The 24,192-nt window shown below is 40.6% G+C and overlaps 2 protein-coding genes across 4 annotated transcripts; both read left to right on the top strand.

Moving 5' to 3' along the window:
- Positions 1 to 9,021: 9,021 nt before the first annotated feature.
- On the top strand, positions 9,022 to 13,845 carry LOC137083454 (HMG domain-containing protein 3-like). 2 transcript variants are annotated; one of them, XM_067449406.1, is made up of 11 exons: positions 9,022 to 9,128; positions 9,389 to 9,548; positions 9,644 to 11,125; positions 11,207 to 11,346; positions 11,464 to 11,668; positions 11,750 to 11,854; positions 11,944 to 12,134; positions 12,213 to 12,354; positions 12,852 to 13,499; positions 13,585 to 13,656; positions 13,745 to 13,845. In XM_067449406.1, exons 2-9 carry the CDS (start codon positions 9,389 to 9,391, stop codon positions 13,361 to 13,363), a joined length of 2,937 nt encoding a protein of 978 aa, XP_067305507.1. In that variant the 5' UTR covers positions 9,022 to 9,128; the 3' UTR covers positions 13,364 to 13,499; positions 13,585 to 13,656; positions 13,745 to 13,845. The 2 variants fall into 2 exon arrangements, with proteins under 2 accessions (XP_067305507.1, XP_067305508.1); XM_067449407.1 differs by lacking the exons at positions 9,022 to 9,128; positions 9,389 to 9,548 and having other exon boundaries at positions 10,837 to 10,974.
- Positions 13,846 to 14,451: 606 nt separating this feature from the next.
- Positions 14,452 to 17,046, top strand: LOC137083456 (uncharacterized). Of its 2 annotated transcripts, XM_067449409.1 has the most exons (8): positions 14,530 to 15,097; positions 15,211 to 15,261; positions 15,438 to 15,482; positions 15,563 to 15,624; positions 15,836 to 15,888; positions 16,050 to 16,087; positions 16,186 to 16,339; positions 16,473 to 17,046. In XM_067449409.1, the coding sequence occupies exons 1-8, from the start codon at positions 15,026 to 15,028 to the stop codon at positions 16,706 to 16,708; spliced, it is 711 nt and encodes a 236-aa protein (XP_067305510.1). In that variant the 5' UTR covers positions 14,530 to 15,025; the 3' UTR covers positions 16,709 to 17,046. The 2 variants fall into 2 exon arrangements, with proteins under 2 accessions (XP_067305511.1, XP_067305510.1); XM_067449410.1 differs by adding an exon at positions 14,452 to 14,523 and having other exon boundaries at positions 15,037 to 15,482.
- Positions 17,047 to 24,192: the final 7,146 nt, after the last annotated feature.

Genomic DNA, 24,192 nt, shown 5'->3' with positions numbered 1-24,192 from the left:
CAGCTATTACTCTTTTTCTTTCATTACTCTAAATACAAACGCTTCACCAAACACCAGCACCCTATCCCCTTAAACCAAATTACATTAAAAAAAATTGCAAATTTACATTTACATTTACATTTAATCATTTAGCAGACGCTTTTATCCAAAGCGACTTACAAAAAAGGGGAGAGTAATAGAAACAACGGAACAGACAAGGCCAAAAACCTGTAAGAGCTGTAAGAAATCTCAATTAATTAGCACAGTACACAACAATTTTTTTTTTATTTTTTTTTAAAGACAGACATCTACAACAAAAACTCACGTCCGCAAAGTGCCGAACACTGGATTTTGATAGCTAAGATAGCTACAACCCATTAGGACTAAGGCTGAGACAAATGTTTTACCAAAAACAGAGACAAATAAATAAATAGTGACAAATACATTTTGGTTATCTAAATGTAATGTATTGATTAACTCTTAAAGTACAGCACTCTCCTCACAAACCCATCAACTAGACTGACTGAGCCAGCAGGGACTCGAACTGGAGTTTGAGCCTTCAGAGACGCAAAGTGATTGGAATGCACACGTGATTGGACAGACAGTGAGGCTTCATTTCTCATCGATCACATGACTCTAGGAAACCAATACACACCCGATACGGAGCTTCACTAGAAATTGTCTCGCAAGTGCAATTAGCACATCGAAGCTTCAGTGTCATACGTAACATCACTACCCTTCTGTTTTGTTTGCCTTTTCAGACTGCTTGCCTGTGCTGCAGGCTTGATTTAAAGAACGAAAAGTGATGTCATGCCGCACGCGTTGCTGTTAATGTGTGGAGTTAAAAGGGTCTAACTTAGCCTAGAAATCTAGACGCACCCTAGCGGCAGCAAATCTAATCTGCCCGTGAGTTTTGTCTAGCAACTCTCAATACCCTTCTGAGCTGTAAAAACCAAACTCTGGTCGGGCCAATCACATCGTGTATAGAGTCGATGGGCGGAGCTTAACCCTTTAGGCGCCAGAGGTTTTTTCCTAAAACGTTCGATTTTGACATCTTAATTCCAAAAGGCTATATCTTAAAATTGATAAAAGATAGAAACTTTCTGTAAATTAGAGAAATATTAAGGAGGACCCTAAGTTTATGTAGAGATTACATTTTCCCATCTAATTTGCATATTATGACGTCATAGCGTGGGGGCAATCTTGGATTATAGAATTTTCATGAAAAGCCACATGTCTAAATGATAAAATGCAGCACTTCTTTCCCCCCAAAATGTCCCTCACCTTCTGTGTGCTATATTGCACAATACTGCATGTTCAGGTAAATAGTAAATAGTAAACAAACTGTGTAAGTTCACTTTCAGAGTCACCGTCATCTCACATTTCCCTTCAGAATCAGGGTCCGCGAATAGAAGACCCAACACTTCATTGCGGGTAAGCTTTATTGATGCCATTAGAACATAATAATAGTAATAATAATCTAATGCAAATACTCGCTGACGTTGACAATGCTCTGATAAAACAGCTCACTCACACGTCAGCTCCGCTTTTGTTTACACTGATTCATTGCGCTCTTGCTCGTATATTTTGTATAGAATCATGATGTTTTTATGAGTCAGGGATGAAGTACAACATGTCTACAATCTAGTGGAGGGGAGGTTGAATGAAATTTGACACCCTATTTGACAAAATCGGCCGTTTTATTCAGTGACGCATCTTGTCGAGTAAACTCGACCGTGGCGCCAAGAGGGTTAACATAATGATGGCTGAGTTGCGCTTGCGTGCTTCTAGTAAACACAGCGAACGGCGAACGGCGGTCTGTCGAATCAGCTTTGACCGCGACTCTGGAAGACTTGAGTTACGCTTCTCTCTGAGAAAAGAAAAAAGAACTGTAAGGGTGGATCGCCTACAGTGGTTCTGACTGCAGGGTTGCCGAACAACTAAAGAAACGTTATCAGCAAGATTGTAGAAAACTGTACATTTCTTGTCTATAACCACTCACTGCAACTTATACCAACGACGGAAATAAGTGCAGTTACAATAGCAAAATATGTGGGAGAGCTTTGCTTTAATGTGACTATATTGTATTGCAATAGGTAACACTTCAAAGTCAAAACCAAATCAAAACTAGTTAGCAAATCATTTTTAATTGAAAGAATTTAACGACAAAATCTGGCTATGGTTACACTTAAAATAGTTACGAAATAGATGAATGAGATGATAAAAACTTATACCATTAATCATACCCAGCATGTATAAAATGTTACCTGAGAGAGAGCGAGAGAGAGAGAGAGAGAGAGAGAGAGAGAGAGAGAGAGAGAGAGAGAGAGAGAGAGAGAGAGAGAGAGAGAGAGAGAGAGAGAGAGAGAGAGAGAGAGAATCCCAAATGGCCCCATTGTTGAGAGAGAGGGAGTGGAAACAGTAAAACAAATGTCTTTGTTCAATTTCAAATAAGGGAAGACGTGTTCGGAATTTAGCCGACCGGATATGGCAAAAGTTTAATCTGTCAACTAGCTCTGCCTCACCTTCGTTGCTCTGGTTGGTTGTAGCGCTATCCAATCGCGTGCAGAGTAAGTTTGACAGACAGCTGTTTATCCGCCCCTCAGATTGAGCTGCCAATGGTGAGTTTCCAGACCAAACATCTTGATGTGGGTCAGGCTTGTAAGGCTACTGTGTATGACCTTTTGCCTGTTTTATGGCAGACGACTTTAGATTACTCTTCAATAAATACTGCATTTGGATCCACCCTTCTGTCTCAGAGCAGTTCGTTAGCATGGATCCAGCAGTGTGTCTCGTCCATCTATGTCAGGGAACTCACTCACTCGAGGACCACATCAAAGACTTTCTGAACATTGCAAACTTCACCAACCTCCCGGACTTTATGTTGATTGACTTTTTTTGCAATGGACTCAACAAACAGTTACAAAGCAAACTCGTCCGTGATGGTCCTCGAAGGGTCCCTGAGTGAATATCTTGATTAAGCCCTTCAGGTAAGCGGCTCTGCTTTCACAGTGGGTCTCATGGAGGAGGGTGATTTCATGACATTTCCACTGCATTTGCCGAGCCTGCGTCCTCAGAAAAGAAATGGACAGAGCTATCCCATTGACTTCAACGGCAGAAAAATGAGGCCAATCAGAGGCACTCACTTCCTGATGGCTGAGCGAACTGCGCAGCCTCAGACCGAGCTTGAGGACGTAGATGTGACGTAAGCAACCTGTCTGACAGTTGTAGGTCTTCTAGTAGTTGTGGAAAGTGAAATCTGAATCACGTTGTTTAAATATTTTCTTCCGTTGCTTTTGGGAGTCAATGGGATGCTAACAGCAGGTGATGGCTTGGTTAGCAATGGCTGCCCCTATGGATGGAACGCTCTCCGAGTGCTAGATTACCCCCTTGCCGCCAAGCCTGTGTCCTCTTACAAGATGGCCACCGAGCCTGTGTTCTCGGACAAGATGGCCGGCGAGCCTGTCTTCTGAAAAGATGGTCGCCGAGCCTGTGTCATTGGACAAGATGGCGGCAGAGCCTGTGTCCTCGAGCAAGATGGCCGAAGAGCCTGTGCCATCGGACAAGATGGCCGCCGAGCCCATCTCCTCAGACAAGATGGCCAACAGTCCAGAGTCTGGTGTCGTCTCAGCATACCTTCCAGAGCCTTGTGTCATCTCAGCAGACCTTCCAGAGCCTTGTGTCGTCTCAGCAGACCTTCCAGAGCCTTGTATCGTCTCAGCAGACCTTCAAGAGCCTTGTGTCGTCTCAGCAGACCTTCCAGAGCCTTGTATCGTCTCAGCAGACCTTCAAGAGCCTTGTGTCGTCTCAGCAGACCTTCCAGAGCCTTGTATCGTCTCAGCAGACCTTCAAGAGCCTTGTGTCGTCTCAGCAGACCTTCCAGAGCCTCGTGTCGTCTCAGCAGACCTTCCAGAGCCTCGTGTCATCTCAGCAGACCTTCCAGAGCCTCGTGTCATCTCAGCAGACCTTCAAGAGCCTCGTGTCATCTCCGCAGACCTTCAAGAGCCTTGTGTGGTCTCCGCAGACCTTCAAGAGCCTTGTGTCATCTCAGCAGACCTTCAAGAGCCTCATGTAGTTTCCGCAGACCTTCAAGAGCCTTGTGTCGTCTCAGCAGACCTTCCAGACCCTTGTGTTGTCTCAGTAGAACTTCAAGAGCCTCGTGTAGTCTCCGCAGACCTTCAAGAGCCTTGTGTCGTCTCCGCAGACCTTCAAGAGCCTTGTGTCGTCTCAGCAGACCTTCCAGAGCCTTGTGTCGTCTCAGCAGACCTTCCAGAGCCTTGTGTCGTCTCAGCAGAACTTCAAGAGCCTCGTGTCGACTCAGCAGACCTTCCAGAGCCTCGTGTCGAGAGGGCTCTAGCCCGTGTGCCGAGTCCAGAGAGGGCTCCGGCCCGTGTGCCGAGTCCAGAGAGGGCTCCGGCCCTTGTGCCGAGTCCAGAGAGGGCTCCGGCCCTTGTGCCGAGTCCAGAGAAGGCTCTGGTCCGTGTGCCGAGTCCAGAGAGGGCTCTGGCCCGTGTGCCGAGTCCAGAGAGGACTCTGGCCCGTGTGCCGAGTCCAGAGAGGGCTCCGGCCCTTGTGCCGAGTCCAGAGAGGGCTCTGGTCCATGTGCCGAGTCCAGAGAGGACTCCGCCTCGACCGTCTGCTCCACCGTGGGGGTCTTCAACTTCATCTGCTCCACTGTGGTGGTCGTCTGCTCTGCAGTGGGGGTCTTTAACCTCGTCTGCTCCGCTGTGTTGGTCATCTGTCTGGTCTTCGCCAACCAGGTCAACTGCCTGGTCTGCACCATCCTTTATTTCACAGTAGTCCCTTTTTCCCTGAACATGGTACAGAAAATACAGAACAGTACCAAAAACCGTGAACCTAAAACTGTGATACAAACCGAAACATATGTGAGAGGGTAGCACACACATTCTGAAAGCCTTCGGCAGAATTCAGATGATCCATTTTTATCTAGATTAAATCACAAGATGGTGAGAATTAGTCATGAAAATGTACAGTACACCCATTCAAACGTTTGATGTTGGTAAGAGTCTCTTCTGCTCACAAGGGGTGTATTTATTTTATTAAAAATACAGTAAAGACAGTAATATTGTGAAATATTATTCCAGTGTACAACAGCTGTTCTCTATGAGAATATATATAATTTATTCCTGTGATCAAAGGTGAATTTATCATCATTACTCCAGTCTTCAGAGTCACATGATCCTTCACAAATCATTCTCATGAGGATTTGAAGCTCAACAAATAATTCTTATCAATGTTAAAAAAGTTTTATATATATATAAGTCCAAATCTCTTTTCTGTGAATATTTATTAATTTAATGTTCCTTGTTGAATAAAAGTATTAATGTCTGCTAAAAGCCCTCACTGACCCCAGATAGGCCATTAGGTTTTACAGTGACTATCAGTTGGACAGGAAGGTAATTTTATGTGGCATGGTCTGATGTGCCTTCAGTTTACAGCTTATTTTTGTGCTGCTTTTGTTTTGTTTTCCCTTGTAAACATTTTGTCAGAGATTTACACAAATATTGGACATTCCAGTATTTGTTTAGTATTTGTTGAGATTGTTATTCCTGCCATTATAACAAACAATTATAACAAAGAATATCATTGTTAACATCATCATCATATTCCTTTATTTTGACCTAAACAGGGGAAATTGTGAAAGCTCTGTTTAACTGTTTAAAAGAGGTTGCGTGTGTGGTGGAGATGATCTGTGTCTGTATGGAGATGAAGAGAACCAGCTTTGTTTATGACCTCTGCGCCCCAGATTCTCCCATTGTCCACTGACTACAGAGGGATGAAGTGTAGCAATTTACATCTGCATGCCAGAAAAGATGCTGCATTATCACAATTATTCCCTCTTTTTCTAGGTTTCTACAGCAATAAACCTCAGTGCTAAAATGCAAAGAAACATTTTTTTTGTGGTAATCATGGTGTTTAATCCTGTAGGACCTTTTGAGATATTAAATTAGCTAATAAGACACACAAAACAGATCAAGATAAAGCTAAAGGTGGCACTTACAATGCACCTTATGCAAGGGGCGTAGTTTTGGTTTGGTTTGCTCCCTCAAGAGGCTTATTTATTTGTTTGTGTGTTTGTTTAATTTTGCAAAAAGATCTTTTGGGGTATCCTCGACATGTCGATAATATAACTGCAACAAAGTAATAGTGTAGTTAAAGCTGCACAAAAAAAAAACTTTTTTTGTGTTCAAGATTTACAAAAATTATATAATAAGAATGTACAAGATGAATCCAATCTCCAAACCCATTGTTATATTGGGACTATTTTAGGCCAGACTGGTAGGAGCCGCTGCGGAGGAGCACAGTCCCTGCATGACTCGTCATAGACCAACAAAGAGAAGTAGATCCAGCTGCAATGTTCTTCTGCAGGACAAATGCAGTTCAAACTGCAGTGCAGTTCAGACTAATACAGAATTTTCTAAATCAAGGTGCCTTGATAGGTCAAAATAACTTTACCAAAAATTGTCTTACACTGAAAATGTAAATTTCCTGTCAACTCTTGGAATATCTAAAATTGTTATTATTATTAGCAGAACACATTTTAAACACAATGAAAACTAATTGTTCTAGAAGGTCCTGATTTTAAAGCTCTTTCTGACTTGTACTTGGCCTTATGACAATGTATGATAGCTCTTGTAATTGTTTAACTATAGCATTTGTTCACAATAAGGATATAGGCTACTAATGACAGGAAAGACCATTGATGGCTCCTCATTACTGTCACGGAGTCACAGCCAACACCCACCAACACCAACACATCGTCACCTGATCTCCATGCTCCACCCAAAATCTGTAATTGATTTACAAAATAATTTTTTTTTTTTACATGGCGTTCACTGGAAGAAGAAAAAAAGGATAAAAGCTCTTGGACCAGACCAACCACATTTACAAATCCAGCAGCAGGCAAGTGAAACGTTTTTGCTCAGAGTTAGCATTGCTGAACAACTAAGTTAGATGATGGCTATGTTCTAGTAGTCAACATGCTAGTCTGTTGTTGCTGTTTTCTTTGGTTTTTCCCTATTCTTTATATGGATAAACTATTCTTAATTCAATTGTGATATGTGGGAAAAGAATGTGTAAAAAGATCAAAGTGCAGAAACTGTTTTCTCTTTAAAGGGGTACTTCAGCGCTGGGAAGATGAATCTGTATTTAAATTGGGTTATTAATGTAGTAGAAATGTGATTTTTTATTTTTTATTTGGTTCTTTCTAGACTGAGAAAAGACAGAAAATGTATTTTTGTCTCATGGGGATGAAAGACTACAATTCCCAGAATGCTTTGCTGCCCTGTGAGGCCACTCCCACAGCCACCGCTACTGAATCACTGATCACTTTCCCTCCGCGTTCATCTTCATAAAATCAGTTCAGTTAGAGAACAGACACTACAATTAAAAACTCAACGTGTGTGTTCAATATACTGTGATTGAGCAGCTGAGGGAGTGTCACAAACGCAGCAGGAGTCCGATTACACGGATCATTCGTGATGAATGAGCTGAGGTAAATGTGGCCACGCTCGTCGTTCTCAGCGCGTGTTCAGTCTGGCGCGTTTTCAGTTCATGCCTTTGGAAGCTTAACTTTTAATAGGAATTAACTTGAGAAGTTGAAACCCTCACTTTGCTCCGCCGGCCACACCGTTTATATGAATGCCTGCAGCTGAGCTGAGCTGTGAGTGTGATCTCCATCCCTCATGTGCGGGTTGAAAACATGAGGAAATTGCTCCCTCTGCTGGCTGTAGTCTTTAGCCTCTGGCCAACAATTCCTCCGATGACGCAAATTGACGATATTTGCTCCACCGGAGTAATTTTTCCAGAAATAAAATGCATAAATCTCTTGTCTCAGGGGGATATGAGGAGGGGGAGCACGATCATTCAAATATACTCCAGGGTTTCTACTGATACAAAGCCATATGCTAATCGCTGAAGTAACCCTTTAACGCTTGAATTTAGTCAACATGCTTCTTGGTAATGCTTTGTATTTATTTGATGGGTCCCCGGTTTCATATAGAGTTTACAATGCACAAACATCCCAGTATTCCTCTATTATGAACTATAAAGATCATGGTTATGTGGAGATGCCTAAGATTGAGGATACACTAGCCAGTTATCTTTACCCCGATTCGGCATCTTCCCTAAAAGCCCCTGCAATACCCACCTAGCCTGTTAGAACTACATCAGCGCTAGTGGGTAAGGCTTACTCAGCGGCTGGTCAGGCTGCAGTATGTCTCCACACCATGTCCCTGTTACAAGCCTACCAAGCTGAGCTGTTAGGAGATTTTGATGAGGGCAGGGGTATTGGGTTTGAAGTGGTTTGTGAACTATGTAGGGCCATAGATTTGTCTCTCAGGGCTGCTAAGGAGATGGCTAAATCCATCGGCCGCTCTATGGCAGCCTTGTTAGCCTCTAAGAGGCACCTGTGAATAAAAGTTAAATCTGAGCTCAATTAGGGAGAGGGATAAAAATTTTCTCATGGATGCACCCCTGTCTCCCTCAGGCCTTTTCGATGACACCGTTCATTTGGTCGTTGATTGGTCCTCAACGAGCAAAAAACTCAGGGTCCACCCAGAAACATAATGGCCCTGGGATGCCCGCTCCCTCCATGGAGGGTCCTAGAGCAGTCAGTTCAGCTGTTCACCCTGTCTGTTGGCCGTTACAGAGCGCTGGACTGACAGCGCAACAAAAACCAGAAGCCATTCACGAGAAGGTGGTACCGTTAGAGAAATTTTTGACAGCGTGGAAAGGACTCCCGAATGCACAATACAACACAATGCAAAAAGGGTATCAAATTTAGTTGGGGTCTGCCCGCCTATGTTTATGGGGGTCCTATCCACAGTGGTGGGCCCCGAACAGGTTCTGGTAATGGAAAAAGAAGTGAAAGCTCCAAGAAGTCCTCGCTGCAGCCTGTAGCACGATGACGTAGCTGGATTAGATCCAACACGTACTGGACGCTGTTATGCGCATGCGCGGTGGTGTGTTTCGATGACGTCATAAACGCATGCGCAGTAGAGTGTTTTGTCACTTTTCAACGCATGCGCAGTAGAGAGTTGGTGAACAGTGCACGTACTTTGTTCTTCCAAGAGGAATCTGCAGAAAAAAACATGTATTAATTAACAACAGTGATTGTTTACCGGAAGGTAATTAATCTTTGGAATCTTTATTTACTGTTTTGTTGTTTCATGCATACAGTTTTGTGTAGTGTTTATGTAGGCTATCCAGAACGGTATAAACATGTTTAGCTAACATGACTTTCACGATGCTTACTGTGATTCTCATTTTAATCTTATACTTTAGAACATAAAATACCATGTGGACAGACTGCAGGGCTAATGTAAAATTAACCTGATTTTGCTCGGTTAATGAATAACGTTACGTGTTTGCTGTTGCATTGTTCTAGATGAATGTCTTTAAAAAGGGCAGTTGCCCAGTAATTTCAAGGTGCATACGGTGCTGTAACCAGTATCACTGTCCTTTTTGTGAGACGTACAAAACGACATCACAACTGTCCATTGATAACCATGTAGATAATCATCTGAAATTGGCAGTACATCATGATGGTGAGTATAATGTCACCTCTAAGCTACTAATTTTATTTTGCATGTTATAATGCATTTATATAATGCATAACGTTACGTGTAACTCTTCCCCCTAGATTTTGTGATCGTTAAGTGCAATTTACACTGCAGAGAGAATGCACATTTCCACTGCTGTTACTGCCCTGCTACGGTAATAAGAAAAGTACAGCTAATAACTCATCTTCAAAAATGCAAACAAAAGTTGGCTATTACTAGCCAGGAAGCTGAATCTCCACTCCTGCCTAGCAGAGCAGTCACTGCACCACTTCCTACTATAACAGCACAGACTTCTCATGTCATTAGACAAGTGCCTCCCCTGTCATGCCCCATGGCTATCCAAACATCATCTCAAGTTACATCAGTGTCTCAGTCTCCACCAATGGCACAGTCTTGGACAAGTCCCTTATGTCAACCTTTGCAACCTGGGACAATTCGCCCTCTTTGTGAAGCTCCATTTTCTCTTTCTGCATCCACCCAAGTATTTCCATCTCAGACTATTTCCTCTATCCATGTTCCACCGGAGCAACCAACAGTAAATCGTCCTCAACAAAAGAAAAAACGAATCAGATGTGACCATTGTGGTATGGAATTGAATAAAAAGAACTTGCGTGTTCACATTAAAAGAAAACACACCACAATTAAAGAGGCCATCACATCAGAACACCATTTACTTTGCCAGTGCATTGACAGTAAGCATGGAATTTTTGCAGTGGCAAAATCTTTCAGTGCACCATCAATTCCCATCCATGTTCAAAAAAGGATTTGGGGTGTTAAAGACAAAGTAATGTGTGAGCTTGACCAATGCAATGCCAGTGCTGAATTTGCTGAAAGGAGTGGCCTGAAACCTTTTGAGTGCTGCCATCTCATGTCCTTGGCTTTCTGTCCCAAAGATGATGGCAATTCTCTCAATCTCAAAGAGGAAACCCTAATTGAGATGGTGAAAGAGAAATGGTTCGGAGAAAGCAGGAAAGATGCATGCATCGAAAGGCAATGCATGGCAAACAAAGAAGATGTGCCACTTTCTGTAGCAATCACATTTGCTGGGCCCACAACAAAAAAATATATATCAGTGTATGAGCCAAAAATGTCTTATTACTGCAGACTTGGAAGAGTGACTGTTGTATATGACAGTAAGAAGATCACGTGGGCCTGTCCATGTAATAAAACAAAACAGTCGTGTATTCACAAAGCAATAGCTAAATGGCATTTATTTCAAAGTGAGAGAGCTCTTTTCCAGAAGGTGAAGACCACAGAAAGGATTGATTCCATTAAGAAACCTCGACAGCAGTCTGACAGTGTTGATGACTGCAGTGATCGTCAGTACCCACCTAATGATGATGGAATGGAGAGGATGGTGCGCTATTTGATGAAAAATAAGTCCCTGCCTGTGGACCTTCCTCAAAATTTGGTTAGTGGTCTACAACTTGGTAGTGAATTTAGTCACCAACTAGTTCCTGAGGAAATATTCTGCTCTGAATGTGAGGGTAATCATGTTCTAAGTGACCCAATTATTATAACCTCACGAGCAAAGATTCTGACCTTTACTGGGGTAGTTGAAGGTAAATATTTTCAAATAAAACATTCAGATTGTTTAAAGACTACTGTTCTTTTGTATTTAACTTTTCTGCTTTCCATTTAAGGAATTTCAACTTACTACAAAGTATGTTGCAACTGCAGCATGATGTACAGGTACCAGGAATTCACTGATGGTATCCATAACTTCAATGACCACCTTCTCCTTTCTCTACACTTGTGTGTAATTCTTCGAAATGCTCTTCAGGTATATGTGCAACAACTGATGTTGATATTGTTTCATTATGTTGATATTGTTTCATTCATTCAACTATTATGTCATGTAACACAATCTTTTTTCCCTGTACTCTGTGAATATGCCTAGAATCACACTGCTGTTAGCAGAGTAATGAGCATACTTGAAGCCACTGCCAAAGCAAAATTCCCCAGCAAAGACACAGTGCTCCATGGTTACCTCCACTTTGAAGCCATGAGCAGCCATGCTTATTCTTACACCTGCATCAATTGTGGTTATTACCCCAAAGTGGTGATCATGGATCTCCACAAGAAAGGTGTCTTCAGTATTCCTTGTAAGTATGTGTTGTGTACATTGTATTACAAATGCTTTCTAAAAATGGCATGTTCCTGATTTGTGAGTTTGTGTGTTGCAGTCAGTAAAATAGCCACACCACCATCAGAATTCAAGGGTGATACAAACATTGTCTCTTTTTGGGAATCCGTAACGATGGAGATGATTGGCCGAGGATTTCTTTCAAGTAAGTTATTTAATGTGTTATATTATTTAGGTCTCTGTAACTAAAGAGACCTCTGTAACTCTGTTATACACTCTGTATTTCTCTTTAAGGTGGCAGGAAAAATCCCTTTGTAGTTTGCCCAAGTTATGATTGCTGGGCTCCTTGGATTGGACCTAATACCCGCAAGTCAGACATTGTTCTTAACACTGAGTATGCAAAACTACAAAAAACAAAGTCCTGTGATGTTCCAGATCTTGACGTCACAGAGGAAAGGTTAGGGGATGAGCTCTTTAATCTTAAGGTAAGAACACATTTACAATGTCTAATAATTATGTTTCGCAACAATTTTGCTTTTAACCATAGCCTGTCATATGTTAAGGTTGATGCAGTGAGAAAGCTGTGCAAAGAATGTGGATTGGACTCAAAAGGATCAAGGATGGATCTTGTGTTACGTTTGCGAACAGAGATGCAAAACCGCTCGGCGTACGACAAAATCTTCCAACAGATTTGGGGTGCTTCTGGTAAATTGCCTCACTCTCTTAAATATCTATATATTTTTAACAATAATAATACATCTTAATAATACATATTATGCAGCTTTAATTGGATATATATATATATATATATATATATATATATATATATATATATATATATATATATATATATATATATAATGTTAATGGGCATTTAATTTTCAGCAGTGATGCTTTCATTGGAAGATGCTAAATTGAATTTGATATAAGAACCTACTTGCAATTTGCAATTATTGGTAGCATTAGGTAGATTGACAAAATAAATTATGAGTATGATATGAAGAAATTATAAAAACCTAATGAAAAACTAAACTATGAAAAAGTAAGTTAATAGGTGAAGTGTTACTTGCATTTTTTTTTTTTTATTAAACATTGTAATGATTGTTTCCTATTTTCTAAATTGTAATTTATTAGGGCCTGAGCACAGATGTTGTGAGGACCCTATTGGAATTATGTTTATTTAATTTGTACTTTTCTCTTAGGTGGCTGGGCAGTCATTACATGTCCATGCGGAGTAGTCTATTCCATCAAATTCAACATAAGAGCAGAATCTCCCAGAGACTACGCAGACTTGCTGCTGAGTTGGAAGCACTTTCCTAATGTTGTAATATACGACTTTGCTAGAGGGCTTGCAGCACATGTTAATCTTCGTGAAGCAGATTCTCTACCTTTCAGTCCCCATGAAGGTAGACTTGCTGAACCAACTACAGCAAATATCCAGCTAGCAAAAGAAGGCAAGCTCAAAGTTAATCTGCCATGGTTAAAAAATAAGAAGGAGGAGGAGGATACCAACTGCCATCCTTTGACTGGATCGTCAGAGCATTATGCTTTGTATGACAGATTCCATGAAATGAACACAAAAGACCCAAGAGATGCTCTTAGGAGAGTCCAAGTAGTCCCTGAACTTTGTGGATGGGTAAATACTCAAACTGCAGAGCAACTCTTTGCTGCAATGCGCAAAAACAATTATTTCCTGAACATGCTCACGCCATAAGGACACACATTTTTGATGCGCAACATCATTCACCACTATAACACAGCACAGAATAAGACCATGGAGGACGGCCTAAGAAAAGTTGTATCACCAAGTGATCAATTTACCTTCAATGGTTATGGTCAGATAGTACTTGGTAAGTTTTATGTTGTTATATCAGACAATGACCAGTAATTTTGTCATGAATTTTAAAATCTCTTTTTGTTATACTCCATTTGAAGGTACGCCTCCTCAGTCTCTAAATGATAGTGAGAGACTGTCAGGTGATATTACACAAATAGACCCAGTACACTGTAAGTAATTCATGATAAACACTGCACTTTCAAAATTTCACTTCACTTAGTAGCTACAGTTGGGTCATAATATTTTGTCTCTTTTCAGACCCCAGGGGTTCAGAGATGGACATGACAGCCCTACGAAATGTTCAGCCGAACAGGGCATGCTGGATGCATCCACAAAGCAGTGAACAAATGAAGATGGTATGCTGAATTATTTTGTTTTTTTTAATGCAAAGTGTGTAATCATACTTGAGATTGTTTTTGTTTTTCTAGATAAAAAATGCTTTAGATGAAAAGGAATCACAACAACAATTTTTGGCTCAAGTTGGAACAACAATTCTGGACAGATCAGATTTTCTTACCTTGGGCCAGCCAAATGATGTTGAAGGGACTGTGAGTATTATCACATACACACAATCATGCTTTTGTTATGTGATGAGTGAATATTAAATTTGGTTTCTCTCAAATTATTACAGATTTTGAATGCCTGCCTTTCAGTTGTCAGAGATATTGCGGACTTGAAGGTAATATTTTTCTTTCTTCTGTGTGGGACCTTTTATTTTTTTGGGAATTGAGAAAGTGTGCATAAGGGATTCTTCATATGCTATCAAATTAAGTGCGATTTTAAATTGTATCTAACAGAACATAAAGGTCCATTGTTTTAGCTCATACGTGACAGTGACATGGCTGCCACCATTTTGTGCAGACCCTTCAGAAAACTTGCCTGTAAGTATGACTGTGAAATTTTAATAGAAGTTTACTAGAGTCATTTTTAAGGTGGTGTTTATTAATGTTTGTCTTCTGTATTAGGATGATATTGCAAGATGTGACTTCATCTTACTGCCTTCTTGGGCAAGGGCATCAAACCATTGGATGATATGTGTAAGTCTATTATGTTTAAATTATCAGTTCTCCTTAAGTAACTGAGATACTTTGAAATAAGTAACAATTGTATCCTCCAAGAATCATTTAATAGAACCGGTTTTTCAGATCATGAAACCGAAAAGCAGAGAGATGTATTTGCTTGATTCAATGTACGGCACTGACTTCAGCGATAGTCGTTTCATTGATCCCTACAGGTTTTTTTCTAAAAAATATTAAGAGTTCAAAAGAAGTTCAGGATTGTGGTAGTTCTGTTTTGTACCATACATCCTTTTGCATGCATTTTGTTTTTTGTTTTATGGCTCATTTTTCATTGATGCTTAAACTATTTACAACTGCCTAATTGCTGGAATCAAATGTTATTGTTCATAGATAACATTGTTTAAACAATGATAAATGAGCCACAAATTTGTTTGGGTTGTTCCACCCCAATTCGTTTGTTTATTAGCATTTCCTTATTTTTTTTTAGTCCATTTTTTTTAAAATTGTTGTTGTGGTTTAAATGCTTTGTAGAATACTAGCACAGCAAATAAATCCTGGGCCGTGGAAAGAGTATGGACGTGACAATCTCAACGTAAGCAGTTTTCATGTTGCCATCACTAAATTCCATTTGAGATATTCAATCACATTTTTTATTTTTGAATAAATATAACATGTTTATTTAAATTGTATTTATTTCCTCAACAGGGCGCTCCAAGGCAGATTTGTTCAAATAACTGTGCATTGTTTGTGTTGATGGTAGGAAGAATTGTGTTTGATAACAATAAAAAATTAAGTCTCATTAATTCATTTTTAATTTTATGAGCAAAACCAATATCCAACAAACTTAAGATATTGATGGAAACTCCCAAAACAATTTAAAGTTCATTACTATTGTTTGTCTGTTTTGATGTAACATACTATTAATGTTACAGTACGCGCTCTATGTCGTAATGGGAGGTGTCTTTGATTTTGCTGAGGTGAGCTATCAAAACTATTAATTTGGGAAGAAGTTTATTCTCAAAGGGTGATTGTGATTTACATTAAGCGTATTTTTCAGTCTGACATGGCCGCCTTAAGGAGATGGTGGTGCTTGCTCCTGCTAACAAATTATCCTGTGAAGTAAGCCTATCTGCAAGTACTTCCAATAAATAAAACATTTAGTTGTAGTAGTTGGTGAAGGAGTAGAAGTAGTTTTTTTTATCCTCTCTTTAATAATGTTCATTTGCACAGTATTTGGTATTTTATGGTGATATTTGTTTTCCCTGTGTGGTGTAAATACTTTCTAGGCAAACTGTTGTTAATTGTTTAATTTTTTTGTATATAATTTAAGATCAGATGCTGAAAGAAAGCTACTCAAAAAAAGGCGCAAAGAAATGATGACAGGTATAACTTTAACTAAAATAGGTTTGCAACAACTAATCTGACAACTAATGATAATTTTCAATTTTCATTTACCATAAATAGTTCATGATTGATGTATAAGTGTTAACTTTCTTTCTTTCTTTCTTTCTTTCTTTCTTTCTTTCTTTCTTTCTTTCTTTCAGGAGAATTGAAAATGGAAGATGGTGATTACATGAGTAAGGTGGGAGTTTTCCCTCTTCCAAATGTTTGCATGTTAACTGTATACTATTATTTAACTAGTATTTTATGTTGAATATTAAACAAAAACATTTTCAGCAGATGCCACCTGAAATCCTGAGACATATTCTCATGGATGTGGTCAAAGAAGATGGAGATGTGGCTTTCTTCAGACTGTCTCTGACGTGCAGGCTTTTTAATGATGTTGTTTGTGAGGCATCATTCAGAAAAGAGGCTCATTTTGCCTGGCTTGACAGTAAGTTATTTACTTTTTTTATTTATTTTTATATTTTTACCAGTAGACAGTTCTGCACATTAAGTTTAAACTTCAAATGCATTTTAAACTTGGCTCAGAACTTAAATTACTTTAAATCTCTTTCTTACAATAGGTGTTGTCAACTGGAGTGCCTACTCCAGTGGCTACAAGGAGATGTATCGAGTGCCATACCAACTGAGCAGTTGCCTTTGTTGTGGGGACATATTTAAAGACTTCCCGCCAGGCTATATTGGAGATGGAAGGAAAGGAATCCTTTGTGCATTTTACTCAACCAAAGAGTTTGAGGGTTACTGCTCAGCAGACTGCTTCATCTGTGATGGCAATCACTATAGCCCCAAGGACAACTAGTTAAATGTAAATGGTCACTTGAGTGACAATTGCTTGATCTGACTGCTGTGATCAGTTTGTATATCAAACTTAAAATCAGTTTTTTTTTTTTTTTTTTTTATGTATGTAAATGTTTGCAGAAACTGAACAGCAAATTAAGATGAGCCTTATGTACAGATCACTGTGGAAAAAAAGAAGGTGCTCTACCAGACAAAATATCATTAAGCACTTTTTTTTTCACATCTGACAATATTTTTTTTTTTTTGTGTTATTATTTCTGCAATTTTCCCTTGAAAGTGTTTTGGTATTAAACATTTTTTGCAGACCTTATTGTATTGTACCTTTAGGATTAAAATGACAGAGACAATTACTTGACTTATTTTTGCCTCCACTCAACAGCAAATATGACCTCAATAATATAAATAAATATATATATATATATATACAATTTTCATTATATTAATATAAATATATATATATATATAAATATATATTTATATATATATGACTATTTTCAAATGTTCTATATACACACAAGAACTTGCAGTGATTACATGCTATTAATCTATCAAGTTAAGGTGTATAAGCTCTAAAATAGTTTGATTTGATTTAAAATGCTGTAAAATTAACTATTTTGCAAGCATCACATTTATGTAAATAAAGATTTAATCATCAATAATTACTTTTTACTTTTAACAGGTTAGCAACTATGGTTTTGGGAAATGCACCCCAGGTTAGAACATTATCTCAATACAACATTGAGCATGCGTGTCATTTAAGATTAACGCATGCGCATTATAACCCAGATATCGGTGCTGCGCATGCGTATTATAACCCAGATATCGATTCGGTGCTGCGCATGCGTCGGTGACGTCTCCAAAACACCTCCATCCAGTACGTGTTGGATCTGATCCAGCTACGTCATCGTGCTACAGGCTGCAGCGAGGGGTGTCTCGAAAGCTCTGTTAGAGAAAGGGGTCATAGAACGTGTACCTCACTCAGACAGGGAAGCTGGATTTTACAGCCGGTATTTCATAGTTCCAAAGAAGGATGGGGGTTGCGTTATATTTTAGATCTTCGGGTGCTAAATGAGGCGGTCATGCAGTTGAAGTTCAAAATGTTAACAATGATATTTCCATCCTTCCATATCACAGGAAGTTCCTGAGGTTTGCTTTCAGGGGAGAAGTATACCAATACAGTGGTCTTCTGTTCGTTCTAGCTTTATCATCTCGCACCTTTACGAAATGAGTGAACGCCTACAAGGGATTTGCATCCTAAACTCCATTGACGATTGGTTGATCTTAGCTCAGTCGCATCAGTTAGCGGTTCGGCATCGAGATGTCGCCTCGCACACATGAAGGAGTTGGGGTTACGGCTGAACGGCAAAAATAGAAAACTCTCTACCTTACAGAGAACTACTTGTCTATGTGTAGTATGGGATTCAGTGTCGATGCAGGCGCACGTGTCACCAGCACGCATAGAATCTATCCTATCTACAGTCAAGAGAATAAAGCTAGGCTAGGCACTCACTGCAAAACAATTTCAAAGAATAATAGGCTGTTAGGGCTGAATGCTATGGTACAGATGAGGCAGAGGCTACGCATGTACACGTTTGCTGAGTGACCTGAGATTTCCTGAGTGACCTGAGTTACCTGAGTGACCTGAGTTACCTAAGTTACCTGAGTTTTCCTGAGTTACCTGAGTAACCTGAGTTTTCTGAGTGACCTGAGTTACCTGAGTGACCTGAGTTTCCTGAGTGACCTGAGTTACCTGAGTGACCTGAGTTTCCTGAGTTTCCTGAGTGACCTGAGTTACCGGAGTTACCTGAGAGACCTGAGTTACCTGAGTGACCTGAGTTACCTGAGTGACCTGAGTGACCTGAGTTTCCTGAGTGACCTGAGCTACCTGAGTGACCTGAGTTTCCTGAGTTTCCTGAGTTACCTGAGTGACCTGAGTTTCCTGAGTGACCTGAGTTTCCTGAGTGACCTGAGTGAACTGAGTTACCTGAGTGACCTGAGTTTCCTGAGTGACCTGAGTGACCTGAGTTTCCTGAGTGACCTGAGTTACCCGAGTGACCTGAGTTACCTGAGTGACCTGAGTTTCCTGAGTTTCCTGAGTTACCTGAGTGACCTGAGTGACCTGAGTTTCCTGAGTGACCTGAGTGACCTGAGTTACCTGAGTGACCTGAGTTACCTGAGTGACCTGAGTTTCCTGAGTGACCTGAGTTTCCTGAGTGACCTGAGTTACCTGAGTGACTTGAGTTTCCTGAGTGACCTGAGTTACCTGAGTGACCTGAGTTTCCTGATTGACCTGAGTGACCTGAGTGGCCTGAGTTACCTGGATGACCTGAGTTACCTGAGTGACCTGAGTTACCTGAGTAACCTGAGTTTCCTGAGTGACCTGAGTTACCTGAGTGACCTGAGTTTCCTGATTGACCTGAGTTACCTGAGTGACCTGAGTTACCTGAGTGACCTGAGTGGCCTGAGTTACCTGATTGACCTGAGTTACCTGAGTGACCTGAGTTACCTGAGTGACCTGAGTGGCCTGAGTTACCTGAGTGACCTAAGTTTCCTGAGTTACCTGAGTTACCTGAGTGACCTGATTGACCTGAGTGAGCTGAGTTACCTGAGTAACCTGAGTTACCTGAGTGACCTGAGTTTCCTGTTTGACCTGAGTTACCTAAGTTACCTGAGTTTCCTGAGTGACCTGAGTTTCCTGAGTGACCTGAGTTACCCGAGTGACCTGAGTTACCTGAGTGACCTGAGTTTCCTGAGTTTCCTGAGTGACCTGAGTTTCCTGAGTTACCTGAGTGACCTGAGTGACCTGAGTTTCCTGAGTGACCTGAGTTACCTGAGTGACCTGAGTTTCCTGAGTGACCTGAGTGACTTGAGTTTCCTGAGTGACCTGAGTTACCTGAGTGACTTGAGTTTCCTGATTGACCTTAGTGACCTGAGTTACCTGAGTGGCCTGAGTTACCTGGATGACCTGAGTTACTTGAGTGGCCTGAGTTACCTGAGTGACCTGAGTTACCTGAGTAACCTGAGTTTCCTGAGTGACCTGAGTTACCTGAGTGACCTGAGTTTTCTGATTGGCCTGAGTTACCTGAGTGACCTGAGTGGCCTGAGTTACCTGAGTGACCTGAGTTACCTGAGTGACCTGAGTTACCTGAGTGACCTAAGTTTCCTGAGTTACCTGAGTTACCTGAGTAACCTGATTGACCTGAGTTACCTGAGTGACCTGAGTTACCTGAGTGACCTGAGTTTCCTGATTGACCTGAGTTACCTGAGTTTCCTGAGTTACCTGAGTTTCCGGAGTCTTCCTTCTCCAAGTTCTTTGTTCCTCGCTGATCCCTTCACCTGCAACAGAAATACTTGTTACCCTTCAGCTAAGTGACTGTTCAGAAAGTTATTGTTTTTTACTCACCTGCATCAACCATCTCTGAAATCTTTTCACACTTTTGGAGCGCGCTGTGCATAAAATTCACAATTAAATAAACTTTAGTTGCGCAGATGACTTGTCTGTTCAGTTTGTACAGGAGCTTTGTGCTTATAAAAGCTCTGAATGTGGGATGTATGTAATTAATTAATAGCCTGATTCTATGTTTCCATTACCCATGAATATTGGGGGGGGGTATACTTGCTTGTTTTGTAGTGGGGAGGGGGGTTACCTCCCCCCAGCCCCCCTGACCTTATGGGCACAGTGATCATTGCTCTGTTGCAGGATGTAGATGTGATTTTGCAGGACAATGTGGGACAGGAGTTATTACGTGTCTTCTTGAAGAGAACAGTATCTCCACATCAAAAAATGAGCGAAGAAGAAGCAGAAACAAGCAATAGAAGATAAACTGGATCATCAAACATTCAAACAGCATATCAATCAGAACTGCCTAATGTTAGTGAACGAAACGTTTAATCCTTGAAGAGGAATAGGAATGTTTTGATCACTGTTTTAAATCTTTGTCCTTGACAAAAACATGATTTTCTCAGCTCGTCATTTTAAATTTTGCTTATCCACATTCAAGTATTGATTAAAAAAATAATAATTGAAGCTAGGATAAAATGTTTAAAATTAGAGGCTCTGTTCTTTCTTTGGATGTATATACAGATAATCATACAAATTAATATTCTAGAGGGGATGAAAGTTTTGTGAAATGATCAAAAATGCAGGCCACTTCAGTACAGTATGGCAGAGTTACGAGTCTTCACACGTGTGCAGTGATGTAACGTGTTTTGCACATGTTGTGGTAAACCGTGACGAATGTGAAATGAAGGTGGCGTCAGATGAAGAAGCTGTTGTGGAAGATTATGGTGTGGAGGCATTGGGTTTGGCTGACATTTCGTGCAGCACATCAGAATCATCAGCAAGAGCTTAATTCCAGTTATTACACTGTTTCAACTGGTGCATGTTGGGAACAGGATGGACAGAGTGTGGCAGTGGGAACACAAACTGCACATTAAGCCAGCGCTGACTAGAGACATGTCTCACCACAGCACAGAGACAGCAGAGAAAATACTTTATTCATAAAACTTTATGTTTAATACCAGAAGTTTGCAGGTGTGGAGACTGTTGATGTCAGCAGATTTCCGAAGTATTTGGAATGAGAATCTGAGAGATATGGAGAGAACCAGTCCAGAGGAGAACTGAGAGACTAGTCTTGTTTTTCCTAAGGTTACTAGTCCATTTCTGCCATGGGGTTTGGATTCCTCGCCTCTGACTTGCTTAGTCCGGGTTTAAAAGTCACTTAACTCTTTCCCCACCAGTGTTTTCTAAAACATTGCCAGCACCAGCATTTTACACCAGCAAAGTTTTCATGGCCACCTGAAATGTTTTCTTGTCAAGTGTTTTCAGTTAATATATTAAAAGAAAGAATGGAGCCTCTGCTTTTAACACTTGATTCTAGCTTCATGCATTCTAGCTTTTTATTAGGACTTGAATGTATGAAATGTTCTTTTGCTATGGTTTAATTCATGTTCAGTGATATCGTCCAAAGATTTTTTTTTTTATTATCTTGTTATAGAGTTTTTATAAGGCAACGAGTAAATACACTAAATCATAATTAAGTGGTCATCCTGGCATGAGTGGAAAGTTTTTAACCATGTGTGTTACATCTAACCCATGGAATTATGCCCTGCTCTCCCCTACTCCGGCTATGAGTGACCAACTTCTGGCCAAAATAACCTTGAATTTGGTCACATGTCGTTTTTGCCTAAATAACTTGTGATGTGTGATATTCCATCAGGTTAGCAGTCAACGATGATGACAAGGTGTTTAGTTTAATCTCATGTACATCGTCATGTTCTTGATGACAGCTGTGAAATTGCTTGCTGGGAAGGAACACCTGTGCACAATCAAACAGATGAACCAATAAGAACATTCACAAGGCCAAGAAAATCACATGACAGACAGGAAATATGACCATGACTAAACTTCAGAATAAAAGACATGAAAACATAAAGGTGACAGAGGTGGATTGGCTTCTGTTTTAAGAACACTTTCACTTGCACCTTGCTCAAGTTTGATCTTGTTCAAATATTGTGAAGAATTTCCAGCTATTGAAACACATCTGACGAGTCCTGTGCTATGTATTATATTGACTGCTGACTGCCTGAAGGACTTAATTTCTGTGCTGTCTATTCTTCTAGGGGATATTGTCTTGATATATGTCAAAACATTAGCGTTAGGATACTTTAATGTACTGTACATGTAAATTGTCTGATAAGTAGAGATGGGAGAAACAAAGCTGCTGTCAGAACTGCTTTAACAATTATAAAACATCTTTTACAAATCTATTGCAAATGTTTTATTGAAAGTATACACTCACCTAAAGGATTATTAGGAACACCAGTTCAATTTCTCATTAATGCAATTATCTAATCAGCCAATCACATGGCAGTTCTTCAGTGCATTTAGGGGTGTGGTCCTGGTCAAGACAATCTCCTGAACTCCAGACTGAATGTCAGAATGGGAAAGAAAGGTGATTTAAGCCGTTTTGAGCGTGGCATGGTTGTTGGTGCCAGACGGGCCGGTCTGAGTATTTCACAATCTGCTCAGTTACTGGGATTTACACACACAACCATTTCTAGGGTTTACAAAGAATGGTGTGAAAAGGGAAGAGCATCCAGTGTGCAGCAGTCCTGTGGGAGAAAATGCCTTGTTGATGCTCGAGGTCAGAGGAGAATGGGCCGACTGATTCAAGCTGATAGAAGAGCAACTTTGACTGAAATAACCACTCGTTACAACCGAGGTATGCAGCAAAGCATTTGTGAAGCCACAACACACACAACCTTGAGGCGGATGGGCTACAACAGCAGAAGACCCCACCGGGGACCACTCATCTCCACTACAAAGAGGAAAAAGAGGCGACAATTTGCACACGCTCACCAAAATTGGCCAGTTGAAGACTGGAGAAATGTTGCCTGGTCTGATGAGTCTCGATTTCTGCTGAGACATTCAGATGGTAGAGTCAGAATTTGGCGTAAACAGAATGAGAACATGGATCCATCATGCCTTGTTCCCACTGTGCAGGCTGGTGGTGGTGGTGTAATGGTGTGGGGGATGTTTTCTTGGCACACTTTAGGCCCCTTAGTGCCAATTGGGCATCGTTTAAATGCCACGGCCTACCTGAGCATTGTTTCTGACCATGTCCATCCCTTTATGACCACCATGTCCCCATCCTCTGATGGCTACTTCCAGCAGGATAATGCACCATGTCACAAAGCTACAATCATTTTAAACTGGTTTCTTGAACATGCCAATGAGTTGACTGAACTAAAATGGCCGCCACAGTCCCAGATCTCAACCCAATAGAGCATCTTTGGGATGTGGAGGAACGGGAGCTTCGTGCCCTGGATGTGCATCCCACAAATCTCCATCAACTGTAAGATGCTCTCCTATCAATATGGGCCAACATTTCTAAAGAATGCTTTCAGCAGCTTGTTGATCAATGCCACGTAGAATTAAGGCAGTTCTGAAGGAGAAAGGGTCAAACACAGTATTAGTGTGTGCTCCTAATAATCCTTTATGGGAGTGTATATCTATCAGATACAATTAGCTATCAGCTAAATAGAGACTATTAACTACTATTATTCCTTTCGATTATAAAAATCCCTCATTAAAACGTCTATAACAGATGTGATGACCCCATTGAAATTTTGAAATGTCTCTAAATTACATAACGAAGCCCTGTTTACTGAAATCCCGTGACTTTTGGCATTATGCTCAGACCCACTGATTCGAAACAGAAGATTCGTAGAGGTTTTGAAGCTTCATGAAGCAGTGTTTGGAAAGCAGCCATCACCACCGCCCTTACATTTTAAATCTCATGGTCCACGGTTGTTTAATGGTTACACACACATTCATGGTCACACACTTGCCATTGCCATTGGTTTATCAGTCAGTGGCATTATCACACATGATTTCTTAGTAGCTGATCATTAGTTTCCCTCCTGATCAGCCGTGTGGAGAGATGTGCTTGTTCCATGAACTCAAATGCACATGTGGACTTC

The sequence above is a fragment of the Pseudorasbora parva genome, chromosome 7, assembly GCF_024679245.1.
Source record: "Pseudorasbora parva isolate DD20220531a chromosome 7, ASM2467924v1, whole genome shotgun sequence".
NCBI classification, from domain to species: domain Eukaryota; kingdom Metazoa; phylum Chordata; class Actinopteri; order Cypriniformes; family Gobionidae; genus Pseudorasbora; species Pseudorasbora parva.
Note: the sequence above shows the minus strand (reverse complement) of the source record. Positions and strands in the feature narration are given on the sequence as shown.